Source organism: Xenopus tropicalis, chromosome 3, assembly GCF_000004195.4.
Source record: "Xenopus tropicalis strain Nigerian chromosome 3, UCB_Xtro_10.0, whole genome shotgun sequence".
Taxonomy (NCBI): Eukaryota; Metazoa; Chordata; class Amphibia; order Anura; family Pipidae; genus Xenopus; species Xenopus tropicalis.
This window is the reverse complement of record NC_030679.2, coordinates 50,997,453-51,012,463: the sequence shown is the minus strand read 5'-3', so window position 1 is coordinate 51,012,463 and position 15,011 is coordinate 50,997,453. Positions and strand designations below refer to the sequence as shown.

The window sequence follows — 15,011 nt, the reverse complement described above, 5'->3', positions numbered from 1 at the left end:
AAACACATTTTTATATCTGTCATTAATCTGCTTAATTCTTACAGTACGTCATTTATCTAGCAAGGGTTTCACTTTTTTAATAACTTGTCCATAGCACAAGGTAAATTTATGCTGTAACTACATATTAATCGGGAGACAAATATTGATTTTCATTCTCTAGAGCCATATTTGCATAACTGGTAATTTTTCATCCAGATCTATTTCAATCTAATTAAATTTGTTTGCGCTAATAAAAAGTTATATCCGTATTGTAAAAGCATTTGCTGCTTACTATATCATAACTATGCACAGTAAATGTCCAAATACATGCTCATAATGTTGTAATTTACAAAATGCCATCAATGTAAACTTTTAAAAAATGGTATTTATACGTACAACTTGTTTGTGATGCTCAAGAAAGTTAAGAATGTAAATCCTATTTTATAATAGTGCACAAAAACAAGTCACAGGTAGGGAATGATTAGTGGCTCATGTATACTAAAGCATTCCTTAAACAATTTATTTAGGAGAATACATGGTCATTATTATTACTTGACTACTTCAGTCAATTCATTTTACATATACTTTTATATAACTTGTAAGTTGTCAGCAGCTGTCCCCTCTGAACTGTTCTTAAGGATAAGATCAGGTTGGCAATGTCCAGTGGGTCCAATCAGTGCCAGGCCAAGCACCCAAGGCAACCTGGTCGGCTTGGCCCACCTACCCCACACCCCTGTGTGTGTGTGTGTGAGCGCACAATGTTCGCACAAAGGGGCGCCGGGGTGACTGAAGTAAGGGGGAAAGTGCCCCGAACTAGGGGTAGGAGAAAGAAGAGGAACCTGCCTGGTGCCCCCCCACCGTTGCACGCCAAGCAGTTGCCTCTTCTGCCTACCCCTAGTTCTGGCCCTGAGTCCAACAACCAATTTCAAGAAGGGATTAAAATGGTAACTTGGAGGCTGATTTCTTAATATTCAGGATTGGATTGCAGTTTGCCATTAAAAATTTAAATTGTAATTTTTATCTAAAGAACTTTTTTTGGTTGTTTTTCTGCAAATTCAAAAACCTGTATCTTGCCAGGTTTCAGTGGCAAGCTTTATATCACAACCAAACATGATCCCAAAAATGAATACAATGTAAATCAGCCCCCCGGATGTAACATTTGCTCTAGGCCTTGTTACACATAGCATTAAATTAGCAGGCAACTTTTTTTTTAAATGTTTGAAGGCAAACAGTTATTATATTTAGAATGGTATATAGTTCTATCTACATAGAATTGATAGAAGTATAATTTTATAATTGCTTTAAGGTGTGGCCAATATTGAGCAGACACTGTGCTTCAGATTATCACTAATTCCTAGCCAATTCTCTCTAAATGTTTGAGCATTCTGGGAGAATAATTTTTCTTTACACAGCTGCATAGAGATCGCTGATTTTGTGTAAACTTTTCTCAGCTACTTGCTGCAAAATACATGCCACTGAGCTGAATCCAGAAGGAAAGATAGGACTGTGTAGTTACAGGAACAATAGTGTGCCTTTAACAGCAAGGAACACATTTTTTTCTGACTACATTTCCAGTTGGTTACTTGATACCTCTGAATGGTGGTCAGAAGATGAATACATTCTTTTGCTATCCCACAAAATACATCTTGTTAATTCTAAAGTCTTCACTCTTTCATTGTCAGGATATTTTTTTCCAGAGATTAAAGAAAAGCTGTTCAAAGTGAATATCAACAATGTGGCTGCTGTTTCATAGACACAGCAGAATGTATGTGAAAACACACATAATACATGCAAAATAATGAACTAAAAAAAAAACATCATAAAAAAGCCTGGTTACTGTTTCAGGACAGATAGCATAATGCATCCACTTAGTCTTGTTAACAATACATAAATCTATATCTGTTTCAGTATCAAAACTACCCAGTAATGGTGCAGTAACTACACGTGGCATCATGACTCCAGTGTCCGATCTAGAATAAACAAATTCCCTAAGGTGCCATTTTATGGTAGCTTAGTATATAGGTTTCAAAGTCCTAAGATAATGGCCTCCATTGTGGAAAAGGTAGGTAATGGGTGGTCCCAGACCCGAAGCAAAAAGACATAAAAGAGCCACCATTATCTTAAATATGTTTGAGCTATATTCAATTATTTTTACCCTAATTTCTAAAAGGTATGAGACACATGGAAATTAGAATTTCCATGAAGATGTGCAGAGTTTTATGGAGATGGTAAGATAAGCAAGATAAGGTGTGAAAACATGGGTGCCAGCAATACATATTGTAAGGATATAATTTCAGTGTCAGCTATATGAGTTTATGTGAGTTTTGAACGTAAGCAGTTGGAGAATGCACAAAGTATCCTTTTTTGTGGGGGACTCTAACATAAAACTTAGAATGTGAAATGTTGCAGGTAAAGGTTGAACACCCACAATTAAGGGCATTCATTATTCAATGGTAAGGACATTTCTGTTCAAATCTGAGAAAGGACAGCAAATTCTTTGCAAAATAATGAAACTTCACTTTTCAGTATTATTATCCCTTTAAACATACAAAAGATGTATGCTTCTGACTGAATGAGTATTTAATTTAAACTGGAATCTTAGCAGTTACGTAAACTTTAGCTGCTAGATGTGAAATTTGAGGAAAAGTCTTGCAGTTGGCGGAAGGCTGGGACAATTATTTAACAATGTTTACACTGCCTGCCATTACACCTTCTCCCTGCGCTTCTGCTATTTCTTATAAACATTTCTAAATTATACAATAACACTTGGTAATTATAGTTTATCTACTGTCTGAAAATTCTGTTTAATATCTAATGAATTCTGTTCTCATGTGGACACACAATATGTGAAAGGTACGGTATTGCTGGTTCTAAGAGAAATCAAAGAACATAGTTAAATGTTGCAGGTCTTTCTGTTAGCCACCAGAGTTAAAGGTCAGTAAATAACTTTGTGACTCAGTAATAAGCAGTTCTCTAAAGTATAACTGAAAACTCTCTAAATCAGAATAGTTCAGCTAACTGGACAGCTATGAAAAAACTAATTTAGCATTCTAAAGTCAAAAAGTCTAAGAAACAAAAATAATCTTATATTATTATTATTATCATAATATCCTTGAATATAAACAGAGAGACCATATTTGTGTATGTACAGTATATTCATGACCAATTGATATCTAGTACATTTCTGTACACAAAAGACATTTAATAATTATAGTAACCTTTACCTGCAATACATTACTTCATATTCACAGGTAGAAGTAGGAGTCAGACATGCAAATGTGTCTTTGACATGCCAAATACTGTTTTACTGTAGATGATTAAATTGTTATTGTGTTTCATCTAAAATGTAAACAATGCATTTATTTTTGATGGGTGGTGATACAACTATGGGAATCAATGTCCTATAGCAAATGTTGCTGATGTCTTTTAGGTCCTGAACAGTAATTATGGATTTAACACATATTATATAGACTTCTTGCAAGCACTGAGACCACAGGAAAGCTCATAGCCACTTTTTTTTACTACATTTACCCCAGTACGGTGGATGGCCTTATTTCAGTGTCCTTCTAACTGGAAGGGAAGTATCATTGGGTGCTCGAACCTAAAGAAATAACTGCATAAACACTAGGGGGCGCATTTACTAATCCACGAACGTCCAAAAAGCGTCTGAATGCGTATTTTTCATAATGATCAGTATTTTGCTATTTTTTCGTAAATTGTCATGACTTTTTCGTAGCTTTACAACTTGCGCGAATTGTCGCGACTTTTTCGTAGCCGTCGCACCGAGTACGAAAGTTTCAGATTCATTCAAGCTTCAGTATCGTGACTTTCCTTGGGCCAGGTTGGAGCGGCAGGGTGCCATTGAGTCCTATGGGAGGCTTCCAAAATCATGCAGTCTGAAATCATGCAGGCTTCCAAAATCATGCAATCATCAAGTCTGAAAGTTTTGCCCGCCGTTTACGAGCACTCAATACGAAAAATTTGCGACGATATACGAGCAAATCGTAACGGCTACGAAAAAGTCGTGACAATTCGCGCAAGTCGTAATGGCTATGAAAATTCGCGACAACGAACAGCAACGAAAAAAATCGCAAAAATACGAAAAAGTCGCAAAATGTTCATTTCCAATCCGAATTTTTCCCATTCCGATTCGTGGATTAGTAAATGTGCCCCATGGCATATGAAAATGTTAGTCGAATTCAGGAAAAGCAAATAGAAGAATGATATTCTCTAGGAGAACACCATTTTTTCCTGCAAAGGTGGGAAAATGAACGGGATTATACAGTATTTGGGTAAGTCTAGATACATTTTAGGGAGCTTATGGAATGTCAAACATCTTGTGGTACAGAAATAATTAAGGCACTACTCTAATAATGAATTTAAAAAAAATTATATTTACTTTTGAAATTTGACATGGGGTTAGGCATATTGTTAGTTTCCCAGATGCCCTTAGTCATGTGACTTGTGCTCTGATAAACTTCACTCTTTACAGTTGTGCTTCAAGTCGGAGTGATATCACCCCCTTCCCCCCCCCCCCCGAAATGGTAGAGTGAATTATTTGCAATGTAAAGAGTGTAGTTTATAAATAAAAAGTACATCATAAAAATGATGACCGAAACCCTGTAAAGAGTAAAGATTAGGATAATGTATGGAAATCATGGGCCACACGTGAGCGTATTTAAGGGTAGTATGTGACTGTCTGGGTTACAATTAGTACAAAAACAAATGGTGCCCTTTCATATATATTACAATGCATCACTTCCCAAGTAAGAAATGGATACTACAATCAATCTATCTTAAATGATGTTTATCCATAATTACTGTGATTTTCTCTATATTAATCTTTGTATGTAAAATATCTTTACAAACACAGGGCTTGAGAACTGGACAAAGATTTGGGGTTTTTTGACCACATATACTGTACTTATGCGTAGTTCTATCTCGGTCTCATTTTAAAAACACAAGTTAACACAATATATTATAATAAATTTGGTTCTTATTATTAATTTTAATCTCCTGTGTATTGTTCCTCAATTGCTTCAATATGTGTTTGACCTACAATAGGCTACATCCAAGTCATTTCTCTCTTCTGCTGTATAAATATTGGTTGCTGCTCTAGGTGGTGTGGAATTTTAAATAAAAGTTTTACCGACAGGATATAGTCCTGATAAAATTGTTTGACCTGACCTCAAGGACTTTACTGCTACTAGTGAGCACAGGAGAAAGGATCATTTAAGCCCTCAGGCAAATATGAATGAAACACACAGATTAAGCAAGAAACTAAGGGCAATATAAAGTTAAATCTACAGCACAAACCAAAAAAGTTTACTTACAAGCTAAAGTAGCTTTGTCATAGACACAGAATTTATAATAATAATAATATTTAATAATTGCAATTACAATCCTTACAATATAGATTACAGAATAATAAAACTCATGTTAGATTATTTTCTAAAAAATGGGGGAACAGTTGATACATAAAGATGATTCTTTATGGTAAGTTGATTACTGATCAATCAGGGTGCATTGTTTATGCTTATCTAAACATGTTGGTATTTAGGGAGGGTTTGGAGGGAAGAGTAAAATCTTAGTTAAAAATCTCAATTCCAGAGAAAGGTAAGTCTGAAAAGTCTTGCCGTTAGTAAAGTGAATGTAGAAAGGAGACTAAAATAAGAATCTAAGTGCATAGACCCTGAATGTGTATATTTGTGATCGAAGCTGAGCTATAAGGAGAGGCTTCATGGTTTAGAGCCTTGAATTTGAGAGTTAGTATTTTGAATTTAATTTGCTGTAGTATAAAGATGGCATATTATAATGCCTGCAAATACAGGTATAGGACCCATTATCCAGAATGCTCGGGACCAAGGGTATTCCGGATAAGGGGTCTTTCCGTAATTTGGATCTCCATACCTTAAGTCTACTAAAAAATCAATAAAACATTAATTAAACCCAATAGGATTGTTTTGCATCCAATAAGGATTAATTATATCTTAGTTGGAATCAATTACAAGGTTCTGTTTTATTTCTACATAGAAAAAGGAAATCAGTTTTAAAATCTGAATTATTTGATTAAAATGGAGTCTATGGGAGACGGGCATTCCGTAATTCGGAGCTTTCTGGATAACGGGTTTCCGGATAAGGGGTCCGATACCTGTACTATGTTGCAGTAATCAATGTGGGAAATAATATTATACTGAGTAAGCACTTTAGTAGCAATCTAAGGTAAGGGCGTATAGAGAAATGCTGCATGGGTGAGTAACGGAATTTGCCAAGGCTTCAGATGTGGGCGTTGTTGATTGTGAATGATACCTAAGGTACAGGGGAAGATGATGGCAGAAACATAATTAATTCCATTTTAGAGAGGTTCAGTTTTAAGTAGTTCTTGTGAAAGGACAGAGGAAGAGAGGTCTGGAGTAAACAGGTATATTTGAGTCTGAATCAATTTTCCTACAGAAGTGGTATAGAATGAGAGGAGTAGAAGGGCTGAGACAGAGCCACAAGGAGCCAATGTTCTGTTGATAGCCAGATCACAGAGGGTCAAGAATGGCGTTATCAGTGAGATGTTAAACCATCTGATTATAAACAATAGGATAGAAACTACTAATGTAAGTGAAAAAGCACCTCTAATAACATTTGTACTTTTAATGTATTTAAAGTAATAATGCAAATACATAAAAACCTTAAAATCATACAGGTTTGTCGAACAATTTAATCATAGAGGGGACCAGACCACAGCCAAAGGACTAAAACAATAACACCTGCAGCATAAAAAAAATCCCCCAGCCTTAATTTTGCCAGACAGCTTGTCCTTGGTGGTGAAATATGTTTTTTTACATTTCATTAAAGAGGCAGTGCATACCTATATAAACCTTTGCTAAACATAGATAGAACTTGTGCTGAAAATTTATTTTACCTATTCTTTGAATTTAAACAAATTCACACACCCTGTAGACTTTGTTAGGCTTTGAGATAAGGAGCAGCTCATTATACATAGACTTTTTCTGTGGACTAGTTTTTTCCACCAAACAGTGGCTCACCACCAGAACCAGGGAGAGAGATAGAAAGTTAAAGTGGTTTCATGCAAGATATGACAAAAACCATAACTATTTCTGACTAACAATATGCATACTCAGAACAAGCACTATTCACTGAACGAATGTTAATAGAGTGTGTATACGGAGCCTTTAAACTTAAAGATAAGTTAAATCATTTATGGTCAAGCTTATAGGACCATTACAGAATAAGTGGACCAAGGCCACTCCTGCCATGAGGCAAGGTAAGAATCTTGCCTCAGGTGGCCGTGAGCGGACAGTTACCAGGAACAGCGAAAAGCCACCTCTTTTTTTTTAACACGGAAATTCAGCTCTTCTAGTACAGAGAGCGCAATAGCGTGCAGAGAGTGTGAAAATCCTGGGGTGCAATGGAGAGTTATACCTAATGCACAAGATGCAAATCTTTAGAATCAGGCACAAAAAACAATTATAATACAATTATATCACCACAATATACAATAAAAAAAATGTATATTTATAAGGCTATCTGGAAAAAAACTCTGGTACTAAAAGATATATAAACCGGAAAAAAGTGTTGTATAAAAACACCAGAACTGCTTTCATTTTTTTCCCTTTTTTACATATAGAATTTCATTTCTAGAATAAGCATGTCACTCCAGTAATAGAGTATATGTTACTGTCTGTTAGGGATGACAGGTTTTTCTTTAGTGTTCATTAAGCAAAACTTCTTTATTGGAAAGCTAGATTTCTGCCTTGTCAATAACAAATTGCAGCTTATACATAACACATTCCCAGTGATCCGCTGCTGTGACACTGAAATATTGGACAGTATTAAATGTATTTATTTGAATAGCAGCATACTGAAAAGGCTGTCTGCAGAAATCATGGTGAAAAATATTTCTGATGGACTGACTGACAGCGCAATATTATTTTTCAACCACGTCCATGTTTTCCACAGCTGTCACTTTTTTTTTTTTTAATTTTAATCAAAATAGGAAGGCATACTGCAGGTCGTTCATATAAATACCACCAGTGAATCTGCACTGGAAGCTGACAGGCATCTTCTTACTCTCTGCAGGGCTCTGTGCATTTTTTTTTGTACAATACAATTCAGCAGTTGAGAAGTTCTGAAGATATTGTATTAAAATCCTTCAATAAACTTTTTTTTTTCAATCTTTCTTTTTAGAACAGCACACACTGCACTAATGCTTAGGACTGCTAAAGATAGGGAAGATTTATGAGTTTAATTTATGATTTCTCCTCAGACGGCTTTGAATTCTAACATCTTTATACTCATACAGCAATCTTTTCTAGCACTCCTCAGCTCACAATTATTTGTGTCTGCAAATATTGCTTGAGTCATTAGCTGCATCCATTATGGTTAAGTCCCATCCTATTATCTGGCACACAGAAGAAAATGTATGTTATTATGAGATGATACATAAGTAAGACAAGTGAGAAGACAGATGCAGGAAATACACCATGTACGTGGGGGGAAAATACCAGACACTTAAAATGACTTTTTTTTTTTAATATCTCCATACAGTTTTGTTGATTTGAGCAGCAAATAACTGTAAGGTTGTCGAAAACGGTAACAGACTGCACATTAAGTAATATAATTAATAAAATTGATTGCAATCTGGTTGTTAGCAGCAAATAAAATGACAAAGACCAGAATTATGATTTGCGTGCTGTTCATCTGGCTTTTTTTCCTTTAAGTGCAATCTGTTCATCTGGTTGTGTTTGGAAACAATATTTTATAACTGTTTTCCAAAAAGGAAAAGCCATTTGTTCCTGCAGCACACCTTTTCTTCTGCTCAGCAGTGTCATTTAAATATCTTAGTGGAAAATAGGGGAAACCGGAAGTCCCGTTAGATGCTCTGGGCCACACATGCTCTACTAAGGAGTCAAAGCACAGCTATTACTGCTAATCGTTGATTTTTATGCATTTCATTCCCATAATCCTGATTAACTAATATTATATATATATATATATATATATATATATATATATATATATATATATATATATATATATAAAACAGGTACTATATTTATTATGACATACATTTTTGAGTAATGTACATAATTTATGTATGTACATGATGTATTATATGTAAATATTGTTTGATATACGTTTTTTGGACATTACACATGAAAGTAGCAATGCATTTATCCTGATATATACTTTGAGGTATTATATATGAAATAGGCTCCGCACATCATAACATAATAATCAAAAAATGTTTGCATTTTTGTGATCTTGGCTATTTATCATTTCTGCCCAAGAAACATGTTTTTGCACCAGTGCTGGGCCAAGCCGGCCAGGCGCCCTAGGCAACCTGGTCGGCTTGGTCCGCCAACAACCCCCCCATGTGTGTGGCAGGGTTACCTCTGCAGTAAGGGGAAAGGGTCCAGAACCAGTGGTAGGTGAAAGAAGGCGTACCTGCCTGGCGCCCCCCCCCCCCTGCTGTGTTTTGCAAGCAGCAAAAATCTTCACAAAGCTACATTAAAAGTTCCCCATGTGGCCTATTTTCTGCAGTAAAAAATGCATATATCATATTCACTTTTTGAATCAACCAATGGGATTTCAGCCCTTCCACTGTGTATATAAGGAAGTACATGGGGGCCATTACTCAGTCATTGCAGTTAATAGTAAGAACAAGAGCTAGGAGGATTTGTGCTCAGGCCCAGACTGGCAATTTGTATATTCGTGCAAATGCCAGAGGGGCTGGTGGGGGCTGTTGGGTCTCAATGAACTTGAAATGCCAGAGCAAGTGGAAGCTGTGGACTGATACTACTACATTTATCACTAGTGATGAGCGAATCTGTCCCATTTCGCTTTGCCACAAAATTTGCAAAACAACATGAAACAGTGAAAAATTTGCGAAACACATTTGTCACGTGTTTTGTTTTTTTTGTCGTCCACGTCTTTTTTTGTCGTCCGTGTTTTTCGCGCAACAAATTTTTCCGCCCCTAGTTTTCACTGAAGTTTAATGAAACAATTCACCAATGGCAAAATGCGGAAATTCGCTGTGAATCCATGCCTGCTGAAAAAATTCGCTCATCACTATCACAAGATTAGTTGTGGAATCATACAAGATTAAGGCAGTGCCTTTATTCTGCTATATGTTAAGGTGCATTATATATGAATGCTAATATTCTGGTGTGTTTTCTATATATGTTATATATGTCATTCACCATAGTCGCCACAGCTACCAATTAATGACATGAACTGCTTTCTTGGTTAATAAACCTGCCACTAGTATGAATTGTGTTACACTTTCATTAGTCAAATATATGAACTGCCTCACCTTGCTTATATCAAAAACTACTTTTCTTGTATGCACTGTATTCTTTGTGTACAGCTTTCAAGGACTATTAGTTTGTCATACATTTGACGAATGTCACATTGTCTTTTTTAACACACTTAGGAGTGTTATATGTTACTTAATAGTTCTGCAGTAAGAGAATATGGAAATGTGATGTGAATGTTCTACAATACACTGTGCCCACACATTTAACCTTTTGTGCTTTAGATGTGAAAGCTGGCTACATACCTAGCAAGAATTTGTGATATTAAATTAATTTCTATCGTATTAATTGTCTGTTCTGTGCCACAAGAACAAGAGTCCTCCTGTCAATTACAAGCATGGCACTGAGCTGTCTTTACACCAAGAAGCTGCTATGTTGGCACCTTGTGTCCCCTGTAGACTGGTCAAAGTGCCAATGTCAGCTGTTCTGGAGAGGCTCTGTGTATATTGTCCATCCTGCTTTAAAAAGCATTCAGTGCACATCTGCATTGTTATAATAACAATACAGTTCTGTACACTGGGCTTTAAAAATGAACCTGCAAAGCATCTGTTTACATTTGAAGTGTGATGCTGTCTATGAACCATAAACTGTAATTTTGCATTTTTTCTAGATGTTTGTTTTGTTCAATTATCCAGCTTGTAGTCCACGAGCGTCTTCTGGATTTTTATGGGGTTTTTTTTTGTCAACTAAAGCTCAGTGTGGGGATTTTAATAGATGTGTTTTAATGAAATAAAAATCAAGGTTAATATTGAGAAAATGAGGTTGCTGGATTAACAGTATGAAACAATATTATACTGGCATCATATAGCACAGTGCCTCTAATTAGAATCCATGGCAGTGCACTGCATGAGTAACTGATTTTTTTATCCTTCATATCACATTACCCACACAATATAATTCAACACTTAGTTTTAATTTCAATGTAGAACGAGTTATTGACAGATCCTTCACAGCACCGTGTGTTTATTTCATTGCATTTTCAGAACGTTGGCTATAAAGTATCTTATCAAGACTGCAGGGGGAATTTTTTTTTTAAGTGTCTACATTGTGTACAACAGTTGGAGTACAAAAATAATGGTTTTTTTCTTACGTATGCAAAATGCAGTACTAAGAGAGTTTAACAAAATGGCATAAAAATGCTGTTTTTAATTCATTCAAATGACTTTCAGAAAAAGAGCAATGATGACAATGTCTTTTATATGATTCTGTTAGAAACACATGGGGGGGTGGTCTTCCAGTGAGGTATTATTTATTTTTCAATTTAATAGTCTGAAATAATTTGAGAGAATAGGGCTTTAATGTGTGTGTGTAAATCTTTGTGAAAAAATATTCATTGGTTAGTCCACTTTACTTTGCATTTAATTGTCAGCCCTTTTATTGCAATATTAATACTGACACAGTTTCTTATATACTGTATTAAATGAGGCCAATTAGTTTGGACTTTTCACATGAAGATTTACATTTGAGCATCAACATAAAGGGGCACATTTACTAAGACACGAATTCGAATTGGAAAAATTCAGATTGGAAAACGAACATTTTGCGACTTTTTCGTATTTTTTGTGATTTTTTCGGCGCCTTTACGACTTTTCAGAAATTGTCGCGACTTTTTCGTTACCAATACGATTTGCGAGAAAAAACGCGAGTTTTTCTTAGCCATTACGACTTGCGTGAAAAAACACGAGTTTTTCGTAGCCATTACGATTCACTTGTATCTTGTCGTGACTTTTTCGTATTGAGCGCTCGTAAGCGGCGGGCGAAACTTTCAGACTTTGCATGATTTTGGAAGCCTCCCATAGGACTCAATGGCACCCTGCAGCTCCAACCTGGCCCAAGAAAAGTCACCATACTGAAGCTTGAATGAATCCGAATGTTTCGTACTCGGCACGAAATCTGCGAAAAAGGCGCAACTTTTTAACGCTACGAAAAAATCGCAACATTTTGCACAACTTTCGGAATGACTACGAAAAAGGCGCGACTTTTCGCTCAAGTTTAAACGCTACGAAAAAATCGCCAGATTTTGCGCAACTTTCGGAATGGTTACGAAAAAGGCGCGACAATTTTCCGAAAAATCGCAAAATACCGATCATTACGAAAAAAACGCAATCGGACGCATTCGGCCCGTTCGTGGGTTAGTAAATGTGCCCCATAGGGTTGTACCTAGGGCAGAACTTGTGAATTATTTGATTTAAAATGTTGACACATTATTTTTCTCCCCTGTAGCAAATATACATTATTGAGAGATGCAGACGGTAGCTAGGCCAGTTGCCCTGTGTGTGCCTCCTTTCACAGAAACTAAGGCTTATTCTTACAATGTGTATTTACTAGGATGCACTGCTTCATCTACAATAACATGCAAGGTACCTACTCTGATAAGAAGTATTTGACTGTGTTTAACTGGATGGCTATTTAGTCCTAACAAGCCACCTCACCCCATCACTTTTTAGAAAGTTAAGAGGCCAGCTCGTAAATTTGTCTTTCACTATTAAACTGTGTATAAAGACTGAATCAATGCTGCTCTATGTTAAAATGAATGTTTTATGTCCATTTGCTTGTTAACAGTAAATATATTGAAGGTACATCTTATTAGAAGTCCAATCAGTCTTTAACCTCAACCTTAACACTGTTGTTTTTTGGCAAAGACGAAATAATTCAGTAATTTTTTAGGTAACTTGGAAAAACCAAGGCATTTCACATCATCATTGAATCCCTTTGTGAATTCTATTTAATATATACATGTATTCCCTAGTACTTACTTTTGCTTGCTGACTTTTTTCTTCACAGTCCTGAGATCTGAATAAAGAGGTTTCTGAAATCCAGTGATATTTTCTACCCTGTTTGGTTCGGTGTATTCTAAATAAGGATAAATATGGTAAACATTAGTAAATAGATATTTGTCCCAATTAGAGATTAAACAAATCTGAAGCTTTAATCAAATCAGAATATACACATTAAAGTTCTGATTTGGTTCTGTATTCTGTCAAATCTTTTGTGAAGGATTTGGGAAACATCCAGACTCCAAAAATATGGGTTCAGTCTACCCCTAACTCTCATATTAGCGTCTATTATGTCAAACAACATATTGTTAGAACTATGAAACACTTATTTCTGCTAATTTCATCTGGCTATGAATATATGCAAACAAGCTCCACCCACTGAGACAACATTGTACCAGTCTAATGTTTTTCATTGAATTACTGGATCACTAACTACACAACAAACCCAGGAAGCAGGGAGCCATTTTGACATCTTCAGAGAGAAGGTGAAGAAACTGCATTTTAGTAGATTTCTTTATTGTTGCTTTCAGAGTATGTGTAATTAATGCTGCATTTCAGTGTGAAGGAAGTACAAAAAGTTACTTTCCTTTCTGAAGAATCAGCCCAAAGTTTAACTAACTTTAAAGGACATACACAGTGGCCATTAAGGAAATAGCAGCTAAAATTCTTACCTAGCTTTCAAAAATATCTGTGCAATTTTTATTTGAAAAGTATCTAATGAGATCAGCCTGCAAAAGGAAGGCTTAATTAGCTCCAATGTGAATACTATCTGATCATTTTCTGATCTGCAGACTGCTAATAAACTTTACGCACTTTTTTGCAGGCAGTGACATATCTGAAAATGATTATTAGAATTTTAGTCACCATTTCTGAAAATGAGGCCAGTTTACACACGTTATATATTATGTTAATTATTTGTATTTATTTGTTTTTATTCCTTTTGCCCCACTGTCTCCACATCAGTTTTGCAGCCCCTTCTCTTCTATTGTAGATTTGACTTTTGTTACCTCCTGGGGTTTTTCTCACCTGTTATGCTCTCCATAAATTTCACACCTTAGTTATGGAATTTAATGTCACTGTGCTTTTTCTGGATGGGAAACTTCTTAGAAGGCAGTTTGGGCATTTAGTTATGTACAGGAGTGGGTTACTATGTGATGGGTCTCTATGTTAGCAATGTTTCTGCAAGCCCTGGGTTCAGCGCTAGGTGGATTTTAGTCAGATGCAGAGCATGAAGCCATTCTGCTACATAGATAAAATGCAGAGAAGGAGTACAGCCAGAATGGAAGTATCAGCACCAAACCTATAGAACATTGCAGAGCTGAATATAATAGATGGCTATAGTATACTGGGCAAGATTTTCATTTAAGCTTGTGAGACAGAAAAGAGTAAGAAGGGTGTGTGTAGTTGGGGTGCAACACAAACATGGTTATAATGTACTGTAGAAGATACAAATTGAATAATTATGAAAAATGTTCTTTTTCATGTGTCTATCAGCCTTTGTGGCAGTGTCAGGTAACAACTCATATCTTTTAATCTTTAATTTAAGACAGAGCTTAGTCTCGGTAACTCTTTTTGGGAGATGACTGAGAATATTTAGCTATTGTGAGGTATGTTTTGTACATTTTATAAAATCAAGCAGCATCATTCTTCCCCTAAAGTGGGATATTGTGTTGTATGCAGTACTTTACTGTAGTAAAATGCAGTATTAAAGGAAAACTATACCCCCAAAATGAATACTTAACCAAGAAATAGTTTATATTATGTCATCTAGTAAAGAATCTTATCAAACTGTAGGATATATATATGAGTAAATATTTCCCCTTTATATCTTTTCCTTTGAGCCACCATTTTTTGAGGGGCTGTGTGCTCCCTCAGACATCACATGACCAGAAATAATGCAGCTCTAACTGTAACAGGAAAGAGAACT

The 15,011-nt window shown here is 35.8% G+C and overlaps 1 protein-coding gene across 1 annotated transcript in view; it reads right to left on the bottom strand.

Moving 5' to 3' along the window:
• LOC100490346 (dynein heavy chain 3, axonemal) overlaps positions 1–15,011 on the bottom strand; it is a 522,485-nt gene that overhangs the window by 471,394 nt on the left and 36,080 nt on the right. The window contains exon 3 of the mRNA XM_031898872.1: positions 13,064–13,160. Within this exon, the coding sequence (XP_031754732.1) occupies positions 13,064–13,160 (97 nt within the window). The remainder of the gene's footprint in view (positions 1–13,063; positions 13,161–15,011) is intronic.